Source organism: Diuraphis noxia, unplaced genomic scaffold (genome assembly GCF_037042655.1).
Source record: "Diuraphis noxia isolate RWA-SAM2 unplaced genomic scaffold, SU_Dnox_SAM2 contig0002, whole genome shotgun sequence".
Taxonomy (NCBI): Eukaryota; Metazoa; Arthropoda; class Insecta; order Hemiptera; family Aphididae; genus Diuraphis; species Diuraphis noxia.
In genome coordinates this window covers 61,381,203-61,408,297 of record NW_028301712.1, presented here as the reverse complement: position 1 = coordinate 61,408,297, position 27,095 = coordinate 61,381,203, and the positions used below count along the sequence as shown (strand labels likewise).

General features: G+C 27.6%; 1 protein-coding gene across 4 annotated transcripts in view; it reads right to left on the bottom strand.

The window, feature by feature from the left end:
* The window catches only part of LOC107164121 (kinesin-like protein CG14535), a 181,940-nt gene that overhangs the window by 130,985 nt on the left and 23,860 nt on the right, over window positions 1–27,095 (bottom strand). For 3 of the 4 annotated variants that reach the window (XM_089220104.1, XM_089220107.1, XM_089220106.1), the window contains exon 4: window positions 19,000–19,454. In XM_089220104.1, the coding sequence (XP_089076230.1) occupies window positions 19,000–19,454 (455 nt within the window). The remainder of the gene's footprint in view (window positions 1–18,999; window positions 19,455–27,095) is intronic. The other variant, XM_089220105.1, reaches the window with a different exon arrangement.

The window sequence follows — 27,095 nt, the reverse complement described above, 5'->3', positions numbered from 1 at the left end:
TATAACATTATGTAAGTACTTAAATTCATTCGAAAATATAATACACCTACAGTGTTAATCACAAATTACTATACTAAAATTATGCATTATTCAAATTTTTCTGTTTGATATTTACAAATATACTTGCTAAAAGGCCATATTTCAAAAATGTTTAAGGATTTTTGTAGTAAGTACTTAAGGAGTTTCCTGTGGTGATACAAACTTCTGTTTTTTTAATAATTCAAATACGAAAAATTCAAAGAATTTGAAAATTCCAAAAAATAATAATATTCTGAAATTCATTGCTAAACGAAAAAAAAAATGGAGGTGAACATAATTGGTAATTCACCCTACACATGTATATTTTTACTATTGAGAATTAAGAATAAGATTAAGAGTAAAAATTTGAATATACAACTACATGTATATTATAAATTTATAATATACTTGAATAAGTTTATATGAAATTATTCCCAACTTCTTTGATTGATTATTCGTAGTAAATATACTATAGTATCAAGTAAAACAAAAATAAAATACTAAAATCCTCTTGTATTTTCTCGTCAGCATGTAATACATTTTCTCTCAAAGTTTTTAAGTAGAGCCTCATAACCGTACACCACTCCCAAAGCTAACGAGCAAATGATCATTATGTTAGATAACGCAAATGTTTCACAGGACGACTATAACGAGGAAAACATTGTTAACAGTTGAGAATAATATATTCGTAGAACCCTAAGACAGCATATTATCATCGCTTGAAGGCCAATTGATTATAAACAATCAAATGAAAACTAAAGTATTTATTTAAAGAATTACAGACCTGTTAAAATACATTATTGATAAAAAGTTAAACTAACAAACAAATTGTATGATATTTAAATAGTAGGTGGAAAAAATTATTTTTTTCCAAAACTTTTATTTATACGAGTACTATAGGTAACCACTAAAGTCTATCTATCAAAATACAAAAAAAGATAATTTCAAAATGTTGACTAATTAAAAAATAATAATACAGAACCCTAGCTGTTCTGGTTGTTTAACACAAACAAACAAATAAAAACAATATAATGATAATTAACTTTTGCTTCTCTTTAAGTCTATTTAGTTTTGGTTTATTTTATTTTTTAATTACAACATCTGCAATGAAATTATTTCCGTATTTTACACAAGTTCTTCAAGAAAAAAATATTCCCTCATGTTTTTTCTTGTACATTTCTTATAATCCTTTTTCGTTTTCCCTGGTGGACAGTTTTGTTGTAAAACAGATTTGCGTATAAATTGCTTTTCCCAAGCTATCGCGGCACCTTTTTTGTAACAATAATAATTCTTATGAAACAAGTCTAATTGCTTACTCCGTTTTTTTTTTGAGGAGGGGAGGTGGGAGAGGTACGGGATTTAAAGCAAAAATCCAGTAGGAGATACATATAACATTTTCCATTTAAAAAATACTTAATTTAGGTACTTCATCAAAACTTATAACCAATATTAGAATATACAAGAGTTAATTTACACAAAAATCTCTCAGACGAATTTAAAATTGTTCATATTATTTTTAAAAGCTACGCCATTTCTTTAGGATCGTCCGAGTAAATACATACTGAAACATAAAACGAACTCGTTCAGAATAATTGTTATTACGTATTAGTCAACAGTCATTACCGACTAGTGTAGTGTATAAAAAAAATGATGGAATGTAAATATGTAGGTACTTATTTACTTGAATTTAATGATTTACAGCTTCAACTGAAAATTAATAAAAACTAATCTATGTTACATATATAGTGGCCTATATAATATATATCAAATACTTCATAAACAATGCATAGTAACATAAATAATAACAACATGCTCAAAAGAAACGAAGTGTATCTTCAAAGGTACCTTTCAACCTTTCAGTAATTTTTTAAGTGATGAGATAATGGTTTTATAATATAATATTATTATAGAAGGTAGAATACTTATTGGCTGTTTTCATACTGTTAAGAACATTAAATAAATTAATTAAAATCATGTGTTATAGACGTATGACATATATTATTACAAAGTAGGTTGTTTTTAAAAAAAAATTAGACATGTTGAGTGAAATCCTCGTTTTTAATTTTTTTAAATAATTATTTAATCATTTCTATCGTATACACTATAATTTTATGATTAAATTCGCATTTTTATGAATTCAAGTATCGTTTTTATTCATAAATAATAAACTATTAAATTACGTTATAGTACCTAAGCATTTCAACAAACAAATATTAATGAAATAAAAACTGGTTAAGTACTATAAAACAAGATATTTTTTTCATTTTAAATTTCTTTAATTAGTACGTTATTTATTTCCAAAAACTAATAAAGTTTTTGTAACATAATGATCTCAAATGGTCAAAATAATAATATTTAGTTTGGAGGAGTGACACCAAGATTATTTAACTTTTTTAACCATCATATAATGCGAATAAAATTTTAAAATACGAAATATATTAAACGATGTATAATCTATGGTTATATTCAACAGAAAATTCTATTTATTTTAATATACGGATATCTTAGGATTATGATATTATTCCTGAGCGTTTACCTGTTGTCTACACAGAAGGGGTCAGCGGCAATTGACATTAAACATGTACACGAGAGTAGAGTACTTATATACCAACAATAAACTTCCCAAACCATCGTAAAAAACGTACTAATGGTATATAAACAAGTATTAAAACCATTTGCTTCGTGTAATGTTTAAAACTAAGAACAAAAACAATCAGATAAGAATAACCATAACTAAAATATCTAACGTTAAAATCGTTGACATGACTAAAATAAGTAACTTTACTGCGGCACGGCGCGACAAAGGTAAATTAAAAAATGTAATTTTATACTTTAATATAGGTATAACTTATCAATCATTAAAATGTTTGATTTAAACATAAAAGAAAAAACATATTTAAGTACTAATAAAAATAAAATATTGAAATTTAGGCTAAAGCTTTAAGCTTTTAATTTGTAAAGTGTTTGTAAAAATTTATATTTTTATGACTTACGATTTTATTTTGATTTTTTATGTACGCATAATATCCTCATTGCACATATATTAGATTTTCGGTTTGATGCAACCGAACAATGATTGTAGTAAATATAATAATGGAAAACCCTCTGTGTGCAAACTTACCGGAGTAATCTGCCAGATTGATGACGGGAAATGATAAGTTGAATTCGTGGTAAACGAAGAAGACCACTAACTTTAATGGCCTGATTGTTCCCATTTTGCTCTCTTTCCAGCCCATTGTTCACGTGGGTAATACATCCATTCCAACCACCACCACCACCACCACCACCATCCTAAGTCTATATTTAAGGGGCTTAATGATTCTATTAACACAATAAAATATATTTTCGCTACTGATTCAATGTAAAAAAATCGGGTAAGTCATGTATGTCACAAGTGGGTTACTGTAATGGATGGAATTAAATTTGAATCTAATGATATTGTATCATTGTATACAAAAAACGATTCTGAGCGGAGATGGTTTGTTTGTCTAGGATATATTATAGATTATTAAAAATATTCAAATATTAGATTTAAAAAGACAATTGCTTATGAAGTTCTAGCTTAAAATAGTTTGCGAATTTTCGTGATTTTTACGTATGTTGTCAAAATTCAAACTTTGAATGCTTGTAAAAAAAAATTATGACCATATATTTATTTTATTTTTCAACTTCTATTTTAAGAATATGTTAGAAGCCTTGTACCTATTAAATTTTCAAATCTTAGATTTAAAAAGAAAAACTTTTATGAATTTTTATGTAAGATAATTTGAACATTGCTGTAATTTTTACGTATTTTGTCAAAATTCAAACTTTTAATGCTTATAAAAAAAAAATCGTGCCTATGTATTTTTAATATTTTTCAACTGCTATTGTAGCAATATGTTAAGTATCTTGAATTATATTTTCAAGCTTTTCTATCCAACAAATTAATTTTTATCGATATGTATAGAAAAAAAAAACTAAAAAAGTTAAAAATTAAAATGTCAGTAAACAGCTCAAAACAAATCAAAATATTTTTAAAATGTCATCAAATATAGAAAATACTTATATAAACATTCAGTGAAAATTTCAAGTATCTGCGGTAATTTGTTGTAGAGTTACACCAAAATAAGAAAATCGGTAAATGAAAAATCTAGTGAAAATCCAATGTTGTCAAAATTTAATTTAATTTAATTTGACTTTTTTTTTTGTGATAAAGTTTGACGAACTTGTATGGAATCTTGTATTAAATTTCCAAATCTTGGATTTAAAAAGAACATTTTTAATGAATTTCTAACTTAAAATAATTTGCGAATTTTTTGTGATTTTTATGTATTTTGTCAAAATTCAAACTTTGAATGCATATAAAAATAAAATGTGACTATGAATTTATTTTATTTTTCAACTGCTTTTGTAACAATATGTTAGGAGCCTTGTATTAAATTTTCAAATCTTATACTAATTTTTACTTTTAGCCCTCCAAAGTACCAACTAGATCCACGTTCTGATCTAACAAGGTACTGAAGTCGAAAATCGAAGCACTTTTACTGCTCCAAAACGTGATGATAGACACAAAAAAAAAAATTTTAAAAAACACACATCATAGTAATAAAATCGATACATTCCTCGCTCCGCTCAGAATCTAAAACATTTAATATTTAGAAACTCCTTTTGTTAGTACATTGAATACAATAGCTTCAGCAATTAGTACATATCCATTTATAATAATAGATGATTGAATGAAAAAAAATAAAAAAATTTGAAAGTTTGTGCTTGTGGGACGAAAATATAAGACAAAAGATGTAAGACTTACACACTTACACTGTAAGTTATAACTATTAAAAATTTTAATTTATGGTATTAAACAACATTTTGAGGAATAAATGAGAAAAATAGTAACAAAATTACGTTTTAACGAGACTTACATTATCTCGTACCCTTTTAGACAATTTATTTTATTTATACTAATTTTTAATTAGTCATTAACTAATTACTCATTAATTATTCATTTTAAGCATTTATTATTTACTATAAAACTTGTATTCTAATATAAATTAAATAAGCAAACAAATAATATTAGGTAGGTACAATGGTACATGTAACTATGTAAGTATAATGTAATATAGATGGGTACCTATTTAAGAATAACAAATACAGTAACAACTATAAATATTCTGAAATAATTAATTATTTATTAAAATAACTATTATAAAAATGAACAAATTTTTTTTCTTGATAAAAATATATAATAGATTTATAGAGTAAAATGATATTTTAGATTCTAAGCGGAGCGAGGAATATATTGGTTTTACAATGATGTTTATTCCTTTTTTATTTTTTAAACACTTTTTCTCTCTCTAAACTTGCTCAAAGTATCAAGTGTAGCATTTCTTCTGAAAGGTAATATTCTTGAGCTGGTACCAAGATTTTCGATTTTCGAAACAGTACTCGAAATAAAAGCGGTTAATTTCTCCAGGAGACAGGTTTGGACAAACTTATTTAAACATTAAAAAAAAACACACAACCTTATTACTTTTATATTATTATTATGTAACACCTTTGAAAAAAAAATCTATCTTATCCCAATGGCCAAGTTCCCGAGGATTATTTCTTTAATAGAAAAAAAAAAAAGCGGTTAAATAAGAAAAATTAACGTACGATTTCACGATTTTATAATATTAAATAATTACGATCGACGTTTTCTACCAGAAATATTGCTTCAAATGAAAAATGACAAGAGATATTTTTTGTTGTATTTTGGATATTGTTTATTACGGTTTAAGGTTCGGAAAATTTTAGCCATTTTTGAGCTATTTATAGACATTTTAATTTTGGGAGTTTTTTGTAGTAATTCGGTTAAAAACATTCGTTAAAATTTGAAATTTTGGTTGCTTACTTATATTAGCCTTGGCATGGCAAAATTTTCAAAACATTTGAGTGACTTTTTTCTTTTTAAATCTAAGATTTGAAAATATTTAATAATCTATAATATATCCTAGACAGATAAACCGTCTCCGCTCAGAATCGTTTTTCGATTACTATGATATAATATCATTAGATTAAAATTTAATTCCATTCATTACAGTAACCCACTTATAACCTACTGCACAGCAGAATGATATCCACGACTTATCCGATTTCGTTAATATAGTTTATTTTAAATTGTATGTATTTTTTTATTTTTTTTTTGGTGATACCTATGATTTTAATTTTAAAAGGAAATGTGATTTTTGCCAACCCTGATGCAATAGTATCAACTGAAAACGAGCGTGCCCTGTGTATTATATATCGCGTATTGTTTCATATTTAAGCAATAACAATACGTAATAACGATTTACTTTTATGGAGCACAGATTTTTGAAAGTTCACTTGCGCAAAAATATGCTTGCAATAACGACAAAAAGGTCTCTTTTTCCATTACGATTTAATTCAATTTGAAACAAAAATATGATGAAAAACTATCACGTTCTTGATAAACACCATTCTCAGCTGCTTATTTTACGATCAGATTTTCTAATAGTAAAAATAATTTATTCGTTAAACGTATTTTACCTTTATTAAGTACAACATGTGTAAATGATGAGGGGTATTATAATATGATTGTATATTTTTTTTATTATTATTGTTTGTATCCTCGAAAGAAAAATATTAAATTAATTTAACTTCTGATAACTCATTTTAATTTCTAATTGAATACAAAAGCTTAGCCCAATACATCTGACAAATATGAGCACATTTAAACATTTAACCTCGTTTTCTGATTATAAACGTGTTACATTTTTCAACAGTATTTGGTTTTCACTTGTGTGTGTGTGTTTGTGTGAGTCTAATGTCGCTAAAGTGTGTAAGCGGTATATGGTCACAACGATGGCCGCGCGGGGAGAGAAAATCACGAAGAGCACGAGCTCGGTAGCGGATGGCGTGAGATTGTCCACTACGATATTATTACAATATATCACAAGCAGCGGCTGTGGATCCACGACTCTGGTGTTATGTATATATGTACATGTAGAGGCAGGGATGGTGGTAATACACTTAATTAATGATAGCTCGTGACCTGTTTGTAGTTTCGTTTTACTTCTTTTATTCAATTTTTTTTCGGACCATGTGTTTGGTATATCATAGTAGATACGTTGACATTTTTTGTGTCACGTCGTCAGAGAGAGTCTTAACGTAATGACACTATACATCAAACATTTTACTAATTCAAAAACACACAAAACGAGAGCACAAAACGTCACTGTTTTTATAATATTACGAGCTCCATATAGCATCCCGCACATCATCGTCCAGCTCTCGTAGTATAACCTAATAGTTACGTTTATTACGTGACAACAAATACAACAATAGTAGGTATATCACGTAATAGTATGTATACTATATATATTGAGCATTTAGACGTTCAGCTGTTTTTTCCATTTTAAAATAAATCAAATGTAACTAATATAGTAACAATTTAAAAAAAGTTTAAAATTCAATAGAAAAGAAACCAAGAAACATAATACTAACATGATTAATTTCTCATTATATTTCATTAAGATACATGATTTTTAATACCCTCTTTAAACTTAGTTTATTATGAGACAAATGAGATTAGTAATAAATATATTTGATCCAAAAACGGTTCAACACCACGTACAACAAAGATCAATATCTAAATGTACCAAAATATTATTTTAAGGGAAAAACGGGAAATTTTACGCACAATCAATTTTACAAAATCGGTTTTGGTTTTTGATGTAACTTTAAAACAAATGACCATAGATACATGCAATTTTCACCGAATGTTAATATAAAAATATTATATCCACAATGCAATTTTCAAAAAAATTCGACCTAAGTTGTACAATTTATAGGTATATGAATTTTCGATCATTATTAGTTTTTTAAATTAATATCGATAAAAATGTATTTGTAGAAAAGCTTGAAAATTTAATTCAAGGCGCTTAACACATTATTACAATAGCAGTTGAAAAATATTAAGAATACATAAGCATGATTTTTTTTATAAGCAATTACAGTTTAAATTTTGACTAAATATGTAACAATTACAGCAATGTTCAAATTATATCTTACATAGAAATTCATAAAAGTTTTTCTTTTTAAATCTTAGATTTTAAAATTTAATGCAAGGCTTCTAACATATTTTTAAAATAGAAGTGGAAAAATAAAAGAAATATACTGTCATAAATTTTTTTTACAAGCATTCAAAGTTTGAATTTTGACAACATACGTAAAAATCACGAAAATTCGCAAACTATTTTAAGCTAGAACTTCATAAGCAATTGTCTTTTTAAATCTAAGATTTGAATATTTTTAATAATCTATAATATATCCTAGACAAACAAACCATCTCCGCTCAGAATCATTTTTTTGTATACAATGATATAATATCATTAGATTCAAATTTAATTCCATCCATTACAGTAACCCATTTGTAACCTACTGTACAGCAGAGCGACATCCACGACTAACCCACTTTTTTTAGTTTAAAAATGATATATATGTGTCTAGGGCATAGGTACACAATAGATATAAAGCCGCTTATAAATTAAAATAGTTTTATTTTTCAAAATGCATCCAAATATATAAACGTATAATATAATAGATAAGACTGCTTATAAACTGCAAATGCATTTAACTATTTCATTAAATAAACATTTTATTTTAATCTTCATTGTTTAACTGACTATGATGTTCAAAAAGATAAAGAATAAAACTGTACAAAAAATAAATAGAATGTCTCTGCGCAATGCTGTAGCCTGTAGGCAGTAAACTTAAAAACTTTTTTCGTTTTTAGAATTCACCACATAGTACCTACTTTTTGTTTATATTTAAAATAAAAGACGTAATACAGTTATTTATGTATTATGTTCTTTTACCATTGTTTAAGCATTAAAGAAAAAATGTAGCTTTGTTATAAAATAATAAAATTGAATAATGAGAATTAAGTTTTGAACCATTGCTGCTATAATTAAAACTTCTACTTCATTTGTGATTAGAAAAATATGTATTATTTTTGGTTAATTATGTACGTTAGTGGGTACTTTTTTATGTGCAATAAGTGTCTCAAACTTTTAATATTATAGCGTTATAATCCTTAATAGGTAATTTTTGCAAAGCTAATTACTTAACTTATAAAGTATAACTTATAACAACATTAGTTTATAAAACTAATGTTGTTTTTTAATAACAATTTACTAGATATTTTTTAAAATATAAAATAAATATCAACATAATATTACTACTTATATTGAGTTAAATTAATCTAAGCTTATAAGTACGACTATTTTATTAAAAATAACTATTTCAACTATAATAAATTATTAAATGTAATATGTTTCTATACTATAATTAAATCACACGAGACACGAAAGGTTTGTCAATATTTACTCCAGCAGTTTCAAATTCTATCCATTTATTAACTAATTTGTATATTCCTTCCAGTACACCATCTATAATTTTGTTAAAATCTAGAATCACATTTACAATGTATATAAAAAATTACTACCACCATCTCATGTTTTGTTGATCTACATATTATCATTAAATAAGCTCAAGCACCTAAAACGTATATAATATGTTCTTTAGGTGGTTTGAATAATAACCACAAGAGCCATAAATAGTTTACATTAAAACTATTAAAATATGATTTTCCGCATATTTTCTAACTATTTTAACACGTTTATCATTTACATGTATATGATATTTTTATTAAAATGTCAGAAAATATATTACATACACCCTTAGCTGTCAGTGGGATTTAGAAGCAAAGTAAAAAACGACCGTAAGACATAAACTCCAGCTTACTTTAAAATTACATTGGACTCGCGGACGTAAGATAACTAAAAAAATATTTATATGAAAAATAGTTATGATTAATTGATTCTGATCAGACTACAGTTAGTCATGACTCATGAGCATTTAATCATACTATATGTCTATAGAGCAATAATATTAGTATGATCTACAGCTCAAACACATAATGAATATATACTTACACAAAAATACATATATAATCTTCCTAATATACTTATACTTAAGCATTTATGATTTTTTTTCGAGAGTTATAAATATTCAGGTTTCAAGTTTAATATGATTTTGTATCATTTCATATGCCCATGGTGTGACTGATACAACTCAATCATATATCAATACGCCCATTTTATATATTACATGCTATTTCGATTTTTATTTTTTTTTTTTTTGTAAACATGTATTCATACTTTATTTATACCTACTTAGGTGATATAGTCGGGACAAAAATTAAGATAAATAATAAACTAACAATAAACCATTTTGTGTAAAACTAGTTTTATATCTTAACAGTATGCTGCACTGTACAAACATTCATCATTGCTAACACAAACGACAAACACCGTCGTCGTGTTTTTAACTCTCCATTATAATTCATGGTATATGGACTATAACTAGTCCATAGGTGTTTACGCTATACGACCATTGGTCGACATTGAAGTTGTTAGATTTATATTCCAAACGAACCTGCTCATTTTTCATTTTACGTGGTTATCCATCACTATTTCCATTGTCACAACTAACACCATTTCTGGTTGTAGCATTTTATCTTTTCTAAGGGACTTTCTAAGGGTCTTTAATAACCATAGTATAAAACATTATTATATTACGTATTATAAATCTAGAATACATTATTGCTACAAACATTTTGATTTGTCCAACTTAAATATTATGTACAGAAAGAAACTAAAAACGCTATCGATCATTACCGCACACGATACACGCCAACTTTACATTTACACAGGTACATAATAACCGTCAGTAAGATTTTCATCATGATAACGTTAAAAAAAAAATGAAAAAATAAAAGTTAAAATGGTTTATAAATGAAAAAAATAATTTGAAGTTGGTAAGTAATAATAATAAGCTAATAACATATACCTACCTAGTAATATTACACGATTACACCTATAATGCAAGAGCTGTAGAAAAAATGATGATTTATAACAAGCAGGTCACAAATGTTATAAAACGATCAAGAAATCCAGGGAAACAATTTAATTTGTTAATACTAATTATCATGTTATACTTCTTTTCTATTAAGCAAGAACGAGAGAAGTCAAAATATATTAAGAAAGAATAATAATTATAAATTTTTAATTTATGTGTATAATATTTAAAGTGTAACAAAATGAAAAAACATACATTATTATTAAATCTCACTATGAAAGTTGACAAAAACTATAAAAAAATATCTTTTATTATAATATGAATGTAGTAGGTACTGATGGTACTTTATGTAAAATTAAAACCCAAAAATAAGATTTTACTTTTATTAAATGAGGAAAAAAAAATATTTATTTTATTTTTATTAATTAATTTATAATAAATATGTTGGAAAACTAATTAGATATAGTAAATAATAATTTTTATTCGATGAAACAAATATAATGTACCTATCTACTAGAAATGTATAATTTTTTTTTTTTCATAACTGCAACTTTACCATATATTACTATTTTTCATCAACCCTTCAGCCTTTGGTAGAAAAAAAAAGGTAGACGTCATAATAATAGTAATAATAATATAAGTCGTAAAATATGCACCAGTCACAGACGTTTTCACGTACTTACATATATACGCATATATTGTGTACATAATATAAAAATGCATGTATATATATGTATATATATATTATAAATACATTCAATCGAATAACGATCCCATTGCACATTGCTGCAACGGAGCAAAACTATTTATGAGATCGGTATAAAAAAAAAGCCGGACTTTATTATTTCATCGCACAATACCTGTGAATGCTTCGTTTTAAATTTCCATCAGTACAATCCGTTTTACATTATATTATATATTATTTTCATCGTCAACAAATAATATGCGTAGCATATTATTATTATCCGCAGTTGACCCTAACAAACCTGATATATTTTATGATTTCCTCAAGACGTTTAAAACCAAAAAGATTATCTGCAGAAGTGGTAGATAAACTTGTATTAATAAATACATTTTTTTTTTAAATATGTAGTTTTCTGAAAATAGTATAAATATTATGCCTGCAGGGCTCGCGCTAAATGAAAAACCAAAAATCTAATGTCAAAGTTAAATAGATTTAATTTCACCCATTCCAACTAGGCACGAGAACGGTTCCTGTTCAAGTCTCTAGAAGAACACACGATGAAAGTATTAATCATTATTTTCATTTTTGGAATAGTCACAGTAGTATGACAAGGGGTTGTGTATATTTACATACACAGTTTGCATAACAAATTGAAACATGTGTTCTTCATTAGATGCCCACGATATTCTTTCATAATGCCTATCTACCTGAATGAGTACATATTATATCTCAGTACTGCAGAGTGGTGACGAAAACAAATCGATTAATCTAATGTGGTTAAAAGAAAAAATACGACTACTTTATACAAAGCACATGGCGCGTAACAAATTTTGTTCGTGTCAATTAATACAGACATATCGCTATTAATTCTCGCTTAACATACATTATATCATATGATTAATATGAATTATTTTTTCATTAAATATACAAAAACCAAAATACATTTACAAAAATAATTTTGATTTCTAAATACTTATATTTTTAAGCCGAAATTAACTTTGAATAATTGTTAGTATAATATCATATTTTACTTTACCTACATGCATCTATACAGACCATCTTATAAATTATATGATAAGGTACAATATCTTGAAATATATTTCAAACTACCTGAACCACAAAATCTAAAATTAATTTAAACTTTTAAATATTATTATTGTAATTAATATTTGGGTACTGATAACTTATATTATAATTTATATTTTATATAGCTATATATCCTATGATATAATCATGCATAGTTATTATGTAGGGTTATCAATGTGTTATCAATTAAAGATTTGGAAGTAAGTTACGCACATTTTTTTAATACCCTTTGTATGCAGAAAACTAAAAATCATGTGAAAACAATATAATAATTTATGGAGAGAAGTTTCTATTCTACCTTTGCAAGAGCAATTATTTCTGTATATTAATTATTATTATCCTAGATAGAAAATCTTGTTAAAAATAAATCGATAAAAATTGAAATTACAAATTTCCATTACATACATTACTATATTTGTCAAATAGTACTGTTATACCCTGTATAGTATAAACAAATATACAACACAAAATTTACAATAATATATATACTAATATACTATACATACTTATACTCACTCGTGATCATATACGTATAGTGACTAAAGTTAATTTTTGTTTATTATATAACTTGGTACATCCAATAGTGCAATAGATGTAAGTTACACAAACGCGTTAACTTAACGAATTAAAAATTTTATTGATTGATTTACAGCAATATTATTCACTCCTTAATACAATACGAAAAATGCGACCCTCGCATAACCACGCACGCCACCAGTAACCACCCATTAATCTGTTTGGTTTCACGCCGAGTGCGTGCGAAACCCCTTAATAATAATACATGTGCGCCTCTTCTGTGTTACGGATAATTAACTGACAATCGTAGAGAACCCATTATTATAATATATATTATAATAGTATATTCATTCTATTTTATGTTTAGCTTTTCAAAAATACTTCATGCTACCATAAATAATGCTGTTAGAGTGATTTATCCAAGTTTAATTAAAGAAAAAATACGAAAAGAACAAGAAAAAGTATATATTTAGTTAACATATTTAAATTCCGTGTTACCTTATCAAAATTTTTAAATATAGAAAAATTGACATTAAATAATTAGAGACTTTACCTATAACATCAACGTAAATCAATGATATGGTTTGATAAATTATTATTTATTATTTTATTGTGTAATATTTTATTATAATAAATACCTATAACTTAAACGAGTGCAAATTACAACAATAATTTATGTTAAAACTTGTATATATAATATTTATATATTATTAATACTGATTAAAAGTGGTTGTACTTATGACTTTTTAAATTAGTTTGGTGTTATATTAAATCATAAATTATATAAAAATATGTTCACTGTGTTATATGAGAAACTACATATTGTTTATTGTTTAATATTATTCTGTTAGAATTTACTTATATTGTCGCCTCAACTTTTTGTTTTAATTTATAATAAATATTTTATTATTCTTGTTTAATTGTGTACACCGTATGATTATTCTTACAATAAGGAGAATGAAATTAGTATTTCAATATAATGTTTTTCTTTTTTTACTAAGCACAAACAAAATGTTGAGAATTTGGTTCAAAAACCAAAAGTAAATTAAAAATAACATTTAATACAAAACTGCAGTATATCATACGCATTGTTATGTATTACCTTTTAATTCAAATAAATTATATTTTAAATAAGGCAATTTAAAAAAAGAGTTTCGTTTAAATGTGTTTCCATTATTTGAACACAAAAATACTGTGAATAGTAAATACCGGCAACTTATATAGATTTTACTGAAAAAATTTCGTATTGCGTTGATTGGTATTTTATTTTGTTAAAAATATTAATTGTATGTCATTATATTAGATGTATATCATATAATATGTTAACCAGGATATTTATGTGTTTATATTTTATGAGTGGTATACTGGCATATAACATAATATATAGTTACCATTGTAAAAATAAATAAACTTATCGTCCAAGAAAGACATTACAGTGAGAAAACACACGCAATTACTGCATGAACCCTCTCTTAATAAATATTAATAAAATAAGTACTTATTAATTCTACCGATTTGATGATGACGATCCCCGGTTGCATCGGTGTTCCATCTTTCGCCACCACACGTATTATTATATTATATATACGTAGTTTAATTAATGCGGTCTGATTTATGGGCCTTATGAATTATTTAGAGTGCACCAGACCGACACCACACTTCATAACAAGTCCTTTTCCCCTTGAAGCATATATATGTACACAATATTATAATGATAATCGAGTTTTTCGGTAGGACCCCATCAAGAAAAGCTCAAAGAAGCGGTCATATGTTGCACAATCTCACGGATATCGAGATAGTATCAAAATAAAATAAAAATTAATAGACTCTATATTTGAGTATACACTGAATTAAAACTGTATCTATATATTTTATCCACTTAAGTGATAAAACTTATTGAGGAGTGGTACAGAGTACGCTATCTACCACCAAAATATTTCACGATAAGTTCAGAAAAAGTTACAAGTTTCAAATTATAAAATAATAAATATAATACAATTTTATCATATTATTAATAAGTATAATAATAAGATGCTTTCATGGATAGTCAGATACTATAGAACAATGAGAATTATCAAAATTAGTAATTTATTATATTTCATTCGAAGTTATAGCCGTACGATGACTATGAAATCTACTAATCTACACGTCTATAAAGTCTACAACTATAGAACTATTTAAAACCTATCTATCTATTCATTGACAAAACAAGACACAATAACACTGGGATAATTTATTTTAAATTTCAGAAATTCACTATTTACTCAATGTTTCACAAAAATAAAAAAGTCTAACGAATAAATATTTAATTATCTATATTACCCACTAATTTTTCGAACTCTATCTGATAATTGTACCTATATTATGATTAAATTTTATATAAAATGCATCTTATGTCTTTCTTCGATAAGTATTATTTTAGTTCAAAAAAAATGGATTCTTGTATCAAATTATATAGAGGTGTGCCTAATACATTAGTGTATTATAAAAATAAATGTATTTATATATATTTTATTTTTATATATTAAAATAGGTTAAGTTATGATACAATTAATTTAAATATTATACCCATACATTATGCAATTATTGTACAGTATCGAAATTGTTAATTATAATTTAAGTCTGAAATAAGACCGCAGCGTATGCAGACATACAATATTCTAATAATTATTGTTATATAGAGTTAATCGTTGCGATTTTTATTATATTACTATCTACTTTCTGTAATAGTTTTCACAAGCCGGATACGGATATTACGGATACAAAAAGAACAATAACAAAAAACAACGACCAGACGATCAACGAACCATCAAAACCCCGTCCTATGGGAACCATGTCCCTTTTGCGCCATTAAAAATGTATATGGAACTAATGGCACGGACGGAGATGATCGCATGAATAGTGCAACACGTCAATTGTTTTTTTTTTTTTTGCTTCACTACATTCGAAACATGTTGTTTTTGGTATTACCGGATGTCCAACATTTTAGACAGAATCAATTGCATATAAAAAATGCATCATCTAACACTACTAATTTTAACTGTATCGGCTTATGAATGGCATTCAACTATATGTATTTTACACTGATAAAAAAATAACATTAATAGTGAATACTAATATTATAAGACATTGTTATGTTCTTAATATTTATAGAATCAAACAATACGTATTATTTAATTTCATGAATGTGCTAGTCTTATTATTATACAATTTGATTTCCTTCACCAAAATATAAACGAAAACTATAGCATTATTATTTAAGCTGATAATACATCATATGAACATTCCGTTGACAAAAAAACAACAAAACATTTATGTTCATCCGACACGGCTGTAGAGTTCTTAAATATTTTGAACCAAACAATGACTTGAAATAAAATTATCGTAATAATTATGATATAAGTTTTGATGTTAACCACTTAATATTACACTACTGAATAAATCCATCTTAAGCCTTACGACATTATATAGGTGAGAAAATAAATACAAATGTTTAGATAATAGTAAAAAATATAATTATTCAAATCACAAGTAATTTGTGAGTATAATTAATTATAATATATTATAGGCTTAGGGAATAAAGTGAATAATAGCAGGTTAAATTAAAAATCTGATTTCAGATGAAAGTAATTTAAATTCAAAATGTGTTTATACATATTTAAATGATTTCACTTATTAGATCATAATTACGAGTTATCTAGCTTTGTTTATTTTTTCTTTAGATGTATCTAATATTAAATTTAAATTAAATTCATAAAAATTATAATACATATTAGTTAATATATAATATAAAATATAAATTATTATTTTGTGATATTTTCAATCGTTTTATGACTTTTGTTTAAATAAATATCAATATAATTTTGTTTTAGCTAATATTGCTCTTTTTAAGTTATTTTGAGTACTAATTAAGGAACGAGGGCAGATAAGAGCCCGTATTAAAAAAAAATATTTCACTTCTAAAATAATAAAATCTATAATAATTGGAAACTGTGTACATGATGATAATCATCTCGCAGTTGTTACATACAATTACTTGATTAAATTAGAGATATTTATAATAGCATATTAAATAATATTAGGTTAACTATATGTTATTCAAAAGATGTTTACAAAAAAAAAAATTATAAGAATGAAGATGATTATTTTTGGGTCTTAAACGGATAATTTTCTTACTATAAATATAATATTATAGATGTATACTGTATGTATGTTTAGGGATTTGTGATACAAATACTATAACTTTTAAACCTTTTAGAAAACACATTATCTCAATAATTTATTAAAATGGAAAGCTCCTCCTTTGATACTGTTGAGGGTTCATAATTAATGAATACATTAGAAAAAAACACACTTACAATAAACATTTCTAGGTTATTTATTATTTATTAAAGAAATTGGAAGTTATAACATATTATAATGAAAACAATCCAACGATAATAATAAATATTATGGTTTCTCATTTAGGAATTGGAACCCTGTGGACCACCCGGGGGCGGGGGAGCAACATCAAAAGTTTGTCAATATTAAAATGATTGTTATTAGAGATATCCCAATAACCACGTACATTTGTGTTGTGGACTGTATAGTATAATAATAATTTATATTTTTTTTTATGTGTGTGTGCGTTAAGGGTTCATATGGTATAATAACTACAATATGATAAAGCATACTTCTGATAATATAGTGTATATTATACAATAATATAATTATTGTTAAATTATAATATAATATTTTTTTGTTTTTATGTATGAGCTTTATAGATTTTTATTTATCACTCGACTGTTATAACACTATGTCATAATATTAATATATATTAAAACATTAATTATGAATAGTATTTATAATAATTAATGATTATATTTACACACATATTTGTCATAATGCCATTTGATAACACATCATTTTTATAATTTAGTGACACACGACACGTTTTTCATAATATATTAATTACGTATATATAGCTCATTCCCGATTAGTTAATCGTCGATTGTTATATAGGTTATAATGCTACGTCAAATCTTGCGTTCGCCGTTGGTTATATCAATCGAAATCATAAAAACACAGAAAATTACTTGTTGTGCTTTAATGAAATGCCCAACAGTGTTGAGTATTGGGATACATTGGCTACATTTAGGTTTCAGCACAAAAATTCTACATTTTTAACGAAAAAAAATACGTAATATATATTATAAAAAGATTGTTTAATTGTTTTCATGCATAGTATTTATAATAACTACCACAGTACTCCTGATAAATTTATCAAACCTTTATATCAAAAAATGGCAATTTACCTAATACGAACGCTCTTTACATTATATACGGGTGTATAGTGTATAAAAATATAATATATTATACACTTAAGAGAGCTACACTATACCCATGCAAGTATTGTCCCGTTTTTAAAACGTAAGACAATAATATTGTTCATTGTCAAAACACGATACTATCGTTTTAGCTCAAAATTATTCGATTATAGATTTGCAATTCACTCTCCAACATTAAACAAGCCGACAGCATAGAATTGGTTCAACTGAATTCAAATTTTCGACTTTTTTTTCCGTTTAAACCGACAGCAGAGGAGGATCTGTATGAACACTTCTACTCCTCTACTGCCTACATTTTCGACTTAATAATATGATGCGTTAGCCGTTCGTAAGACGACAACGCATGCGGATATAGAGTGTCGTCCTCCCAAGACCACATAACTAAGTATAGACATAAGTTATAAAATTTATTATAAAATGATACTAGGCATATATTATATAATTTAATGTATAGTCACTGACCTCAAGAAGAACGCTGCGGCGGCCGAAGAAGTCTTCGGGTCCTGCGACGACGTCGTCAAGCCCGAGGACAGACCGTACCGGTGACCGTAACGGTCGTCCGCTGTAACGGAGGCCGTGGCGTACATCCCGTACCGTCGCCTCCGATATTCCAGAGCCACGGCTTCGACGTCTGTGGTCGGCAAAGGCAAACAGCCACGAGTCAATCGTCGGACTTCGTCTTCGACCTTTGCGGCGGCGGCGGCGTACAACGCGTGCGTGTCGTCCGTGCGGTGCGTCCGACTGCGGGCGGACTGTTCCGGGTTTGCGGCACTACTGCGACCGCCTCCGTTCGGCAGCGGCGGGACAGCGACGGCACTGGTCCGGCGACGTTGTCGGTCTTCCCCTTCCTCGTCAGCGCGGCAGCGACGGTGGCACGGGACCGCGGCGGCGAGAGACGACGGCGGCGGCTGCTGCTGCTGTTGTTGTGGACCGAAAACAAAAACAAACACACACACACGTGATTCAAGGGTAGTCGTTGCGCGGTGGGCAGATCACAACACGGCGGCGGCAGCGGATCGCTGGGTGGTCGCGGCGGCCGTTCAGTGCGTCGTATGTAATATCTGTAAAGTGGTCGGGTGGGAGGGAGGGGGTCACCAGTTTGGATTCGCTCCGCGCGCGCGAACGACAATAACAATATATCATATTATGTTAATAATAATAATAATAATAATATTATAAAAATACGTCCGCCGCTGATGTCTTTGAACGTGGCGCGCGCGACACGCGTACGTCTTGCTTCCGGACGCGGCACAGCACGCGCGCGCGCTCATCGCTCCCTCCGACTGTACAATATAATACGTATATACTGGATAGGTATATAGTTACGCGTGGTATATATGGTGCGGTGCGGTTATTATACCGTCATCAATGTGGTCTAATGATGACGTGCTTCGGCGTTCCTGCCAAACAATAATGATAACGTATTCGTCGCACACGCGCCAGACGGCGACACACATCATAACACGTCGTCGTCGGGCTCATTGATCGTTGAAAACGAAACTAAACACGAAAACCTGCGGACACCGCTAGCCAAACCACCGCGATGAAAAAATGTTCGGAGTGAAATTTGTCCGACATCAAACATGTCCGCGGTAAAATATTAGGTGTCCAACGCACAAAGTGTGTTCTCAGTATAAGCCCTATACTAGCACCCATATTATAAGGTATATGATGGGTTACAGTCCCAGAGTTGTTTAACGTCAAAAATAAGAAAAAATATACCGATAAAAATTTATTAAATCTCTTTGTCGTGTACATTCACAATGAGAATAATAAATAATAACTATAACTACTTTTTATCCACACCATTGATTTAAATTTTAAAAAATAAAATAAAATTTCTGGTTTTAAAAAATCAAATAAACACATAATGTATCACATCATTCATTGTATTGATTTCACAATGATATGTGTGCTTTTTTTCAATTAGTTTATAATGAAACACTTTTATAGTACAAAAATGCTTCGATTTTCAACCTCGATATCTCTTGGTAAGAAAGTAAATCTGATCGGTACTTAGTAGTTAGTACAAAACGATGAATTTACATCAAAACACCTAAGTTACCTATACTTTTCACCATAGGCGTATTTATGATTTTGTCAAAAAGAGGGAGATATACGTTAGCAAACATTTAATATCCCTAAGGGGAGGGAATAGTTCACTTACCATCGACCTCACAATATTATAAATAAGTAACAATTAATAAGAGACCTGCTAAGGGGGATCTATTCCACATACCCACTCCCCCCCATAAATGTATCTACAAGTGTTTTAAGTGAGTTGCAACTTATATTACCGAGGTCCCGCTTTTATTCCACTTCGATATATATAATACATTTTTTTTTTAAATTTAATTTTGATTTGTTCAGATTTTTGGCGGTTGTTATTCCTTATAAATTATACCTTACAACTATAAAACATATGTTATTATTATTACTTAGGACTATGTGGTATTTATTTACGTTAAATTGTGTAGTAACTTGACGACGCGGCTTTCTTCATCATAATATTAATATGTATATAATAGGTATAATATGGTAAGAAATAGTGAGAGAGAGAGTGCGTGAATTTGTAACGTGTAAACGATGCGTCTCACGTATTATAATAAAATATAATATTATTGTTTAGTCATGACGTGTGGACTTGCATCTTATACCCTCGACCGAACCGAACTTAAATTTAAAACGACCAGCTTCATACGGTGCAGATTTATCTAATTAGACCTATATATATATATAAATAATTAAACTGAGAGCTAAACTCGACCCAAGTCTCTACTTTTAATATAATTAGTAGGTATAATATGAGATAATAATATTATTGGAAAGATGTGGGTCGTGTTAATATTTTGTACCTATACTATTGAGTATTCTTCAATTCTTCATATATTATGATATATATAGGAGGAAATCGTTGGTTGAGGTTCTATGACCGTAAAAACGACGTATGGCATAAAATAGGTACCACATATCATACGCCAGCTGACCAAAATCTCCGCGTGCAATGCGCAGTAAATAATATAATATATACACTAAAAATGATATTATATTCAATTATATACGAGATATTATTAAAGACTATAGTCGTAATGTAAATGCGACACCTGAAACCTTCTGTACCTGCAAATATATGGTTTAAATGTATGTTACTGCAGATGACAATAAAATATTACATATGAACCCGACAGTGTCGGACCGACACGCAACACATATTTAATATGTGTACAGAATGATCCATAGTCTAAGATGCTTTTTATTACAGAAAACAGTTAAGTTTTTGAAAATATTTCTTTTAAGTAAGTACAATATTTTAAGTTAATAGGTATTTTGTAGTTTTGTACTATTTTAAAGTTTCTACTCGTTTGATTGACAGCGTACATTTCATATTCCAATTCATATTTTGAGTACTTTGATCTTTAAAAATCAAATTTTGGACAAGACCTAGTCTGATAGTTATAAATATTTATTGTTTAGATGAACGGAGTTACGGTGAACCAATATTTTTCAGAGTGCCATTCCGCTCATCAAACATTTTAAATAGGTAATTAGGTAATTCATAAGGCACTCGTCCAAAATTTGATTTTTATATACTAAGCTACTTTAAAAAATACTCTGCTTTGGAATAAACTCAATCAAAAATACACAATGACATTAAAATAAAAAAACAAAAAAACAATTTTTAAAAAAAATAGTAAAAATGCCTATATTTTTTAGAAACATTTTGTTTTTTGGCGACTTAAAATTGTGTAAAAAATAGTTTCAAAAACGTTAATAGTTTTTTTTTGATTTAATCAATTATCATATTACGTTAAATGTTTGATATCACCCGGTATGTGTTATTTATACACGATTATTCACGATAAAATCCGCCGTAACTCGTATTCGTATAGGTACCGCATGTATGCGTTGCATTGGACACGCTCACGTATATTTTATTGGTAGTACTGTGGTAACAGACCTGTTAAATACGTCGTGCAATATGTGTAACGCGTGCGCGAAAAACCTCGCAGTACGGCTGCGGTTACGCGTATCGTCTTACGAGCCCGATTAAAAGCGACAGAGACCGTCATCCGACTGTCGGACCACATAAAAATAAACGTTTTTTATTTATGTTTACTGCATATTATATGTTTACTCACTGTAATATTATAAAAAAATATACCTGAACCTGATGTACGTCACATGTGAAATATACGAAAAAACTATATAATGATTGATGACTACGAAAATTCACAAAATAAAAATAATTTTCTTTTACACCCTTTTAAACTATATAATATTGTTTTTCACTCAGCGCCCTAAACAACCTGTTCAACTCACATTCGACCACCCTAGCTGTTAAAATAAGTAACACCATTGCAAAAGTTAACAAGAGCATACGGTTTATATGGACACTAGGCCATTGCGGAATAGATGGCAATGAGAAAGCTGACAAAGTAGCCCATGAATCAGTAAATAACCCTAGCACGGAATTGCGTGCCTAATGCTCACGTATCGAAATTCAGAGGAATGTCAGTACCTATTGTAACAAATTGTGGGAATCTGAATGGCGGCGTACACCAAATAATAAACTTAGAGAGATAAAAAAAATACTACCATATACAGGCCTAAACCCAGTTTGTTCAATCGTAAAGATAAAGTAATTTTAAACAGACTGCGGATAGATCACACTTAGATATCCCATGGACATCTAATGCCAAGAGAAGAACCAACACTATGCCAAACCTGTGGAGAACCACTTACAATTAAACACCTCACTGTGCAATGTCGAAACCACGTGGAAAATAAGAAGTAGCCTAGGAATTCCAGACAGCCCCTTCGAAGCTATGTGCCCTATTGACGAAATCAGCCATAGAATTATTTCATTTCTCAAACATATTGATGTGTATAACTCAATCAAGTGAATTCTATGGATTTATTTTTATTCAACTAATATTTTTTTTTACCTATGTAAGCTAATAACCATAGTTATTGATGCTTAAACATGAATAAAAAAAAATTAAAAAAATATTGTTTATAATACCCTGCTGTATACTTATACATATTTTATTACAAATTTTGCGCATTATAACTTGTTATATATATATCTGTTTATACTTTTATTTTTTATTTTATTTTTTTATTGTTTGAAACATCAACTGCATGGTTATCAGCCAGCGTTACATATTTAATTTACATTAATTTCTTACATACTTGCTTAAATTTTACTTGTTACCTATATATTTACAGAATTATATTTTAATCTAAGTTAGAATATTCAAATCATATATACTTTTATTGTTAAATATTATTATATCAATTCACTGTTACTTAAATTATAGTCAACTATGTCTCGGTGTAACTATCACTCATATTAATGATCACTAATGTACATACTATAGATAGCAAATTCATCTTACTATTTAAATTTCTATATAAATTAATAATCATGTTCAAATTGTTAAAAATGTAATATTGTAAATATCAATATATACTCGTATAGATAGCCAAGGCTAGGAACATCTTATATTATCTTAATAAAAAAATAAAATTATAAATTTTGCAAATATACATATATGTATATTAGAGGATTTTATTTGTATTCAATAAGGATAAAAATTTAATATTCAGTAACTGGTAAGTCAGTTATAATATAATTCTCGAGTTGTTTCGTTTAGTTGAGCGTTTAATAGAATTTATGATTCAAATTTCTCGAAATAAACATTCATAATTTGTATTTTAAAATGTATTTCTCAATGGCATAATTTTTGAAAAGTCCAATTAAATTAGATATTGATATACTTAAATATGGTATGCTCAAAACACTTATTAATGCTTTTAATAAGATTTTACTCAAAAATATTTAAATAATGGGTGTCGTTTTTCTTTCGTGCCTCAGTATACGACTGTAGTGGTTAAATGTAATACGTTTTTATATTTGAAAAACGATTCTGAGCTGTGCTAGATTTTTTATAAACATGATGATTATAGGACGATTCTAAGTTTTGAATAGACTTATTTTCATTTGAGATGAATTTTAGGTTGTGTTAAGATTATATCTACACATCGTTATGCTTGTAAAAATCAATCATCAAAATTGAGGAAATTTTATTATTGAGTATACTACTATAGACAGTATGGTATAGTATATTATAGTTAATCAATATACTGCATTTCGTCAATATTAATCTAGTTAAGCTACATAATATTTTGATTTAAAAAACTATTAAATATTAGTTATTATCTTAAACTATATTTCAATGTACCTAGTCAAATGTCAAATATTATATGAATCGTCTATATGCATAAACGTTGTAAAATTAACGCAAGAAAGTAAATAATTATTAAACTGAAGTTTTTCCGTGCATCAGTATTGAAATTGGCCATATGGTGAAATTTTGTAGTTATCAAAAATATTTTTTTTCAATTATAGGCCATACATATTAGAATAATACGAGGATTATACAACGCTCTCTGTTATACGACTTCGAGTTTCGTGACTTGTTCACGAAGTTAACAAACATTAATTTATTTTACCGTGGATTCGGCGAAAAGTTCTATAACGTAGCAGTAAATATTGTTATCTCCATTATTTTAGCTACACCATTATACGATATGTGGTGTCGTGATGGCACCGTAGAAGTATAGTAAAACCTATAGTGTTATATATATTATTTTATGGGAAACATTTCTGAGCTAGTGAACTTTGTTTTTGGATATGAATATACGTCATAAATAATAGGTATATATATTTTTGTTTTAAATACAAACACTATCAAACATTCTAGTATGTTATTAGTTATACTACATAGTATTATCAAAACTCAACATTCGAGTGTGTGTACATTAAGAAAAATTATAATAATCATAAAATAATGTATCAGCAACAATTTATGTTGTAAATACAATTGTATATAACAATAGATATGTAGTTTTACTACAATCAATATATTAATTATATGTATACTAAAATATTAACTCAAAGAGGTAATTTAAATAAATGTAAAAACGGTATACTATTAGAAAAAAGATTATTATTATTTTTTTTTTTTATAATAAATCAAAGAGTGTATCTAATTTAACACGAAAACATTTGAAGAAATAACAAAATAATAAACATATTAATGTACTTTGTATATACTTTAATTTATTTACATTAAATAATTACATTTTAAATTTATTCCTAAGTAATTATTGAAATAATGAAACTTATTATAAAAACTATTACGCAGTAACGTCAAAGACAAAAAAATTAACTTTTAAAATATTTCACAATAATCATAACTCATATAGACACTGAAATACTGAATAATGTATGGACAACTTTTTTCACCTACACTAACCAAGCATATAATTCGAATTTAAGTCAGCCATACATTTAAAAACACTGGGAAGGGTACACGGACACAAACAACATTATAGTCTTATGGCCTAGTGTTGGATTATTATTATCATATATAAAAATAATAATAATAATAATAATAATAGTCACAATAATCGAAAAATGGTTTTGAGTGACTTTACATTTAAAAATTAAAACACGATTGTTTATTGTTTATAGGTTTTATAATTTGGTTTATTATAAATATAGATAGTTTTTTGATAAATGAATAACTTTATTATTGCTATTTAAAATATTAGGTATATTTTATAAACATATACATGTATAAGTGAGTATAAACTCGGCTGTTATATCGAACGACTATGTATACGTTTATTAACTACTAATATAAGCAGACATCGCAATTTGAAAAATAAAATGAAGACTCTTAGACTTAAAAATTAACGTCTCTTGAAATTATTCAATTCAATTCACTTTGTGAGTTGGGGAAAGCCTTAACACCCCCCCCCCCAACCCTACACCATCAAACGTACAATTAAAATATTTTAAACTATAAAGTATAAAGTATACCAGAACTCAATATGAGCGTTTAAACAATACATTTTTAAACAATAGTTTTAAGAATCATTTATATTTCGTTTTTATTAAAAATATAATGATATTAAATAAATGGACCAACATTAATTTATATAATTTCTTTAAAAATACATTAAATTATATTGGAATTAACTGTTGTTACGCCGTAAATAATTATTTATAAAATTTATCAAATATATCAAATTTAATTTAAATATCGTATTAACAGGACATTTAAGAGGTTAGGCCCATGTGAAGAGCTTCAAGGTGAAGGCTTTAAGAGGTGTCTCTTGTCTCCGTCTTACAGACGTACAACATAGTAAAAACCATTTTGCATTGGACGACTTACTCCCTCTATGTTTATAATAGAATTACCAAAGCTCCACAATAACGCATCAGGGAGATCTTTATCTGTGTTATAGAATTTTTATTATTTTGTTAACATAAATGCAATTAAAACTATCAGTTTGTTTTTTACATTTAAGTGTTTTTTGATAATTAAATGAAAAATAAAATGTTCTTGATTTTAATAGTATTTAAGCTATCAAAAAAATAAAAGCACTACAACACAGATAAAGTTCTTCTCTAGGAATAGTGAAATGCTGCTAATCCTACTATAAATACAAAGCCAGGCAAGTTTTCCTGCAAAAAACGGTTTTGT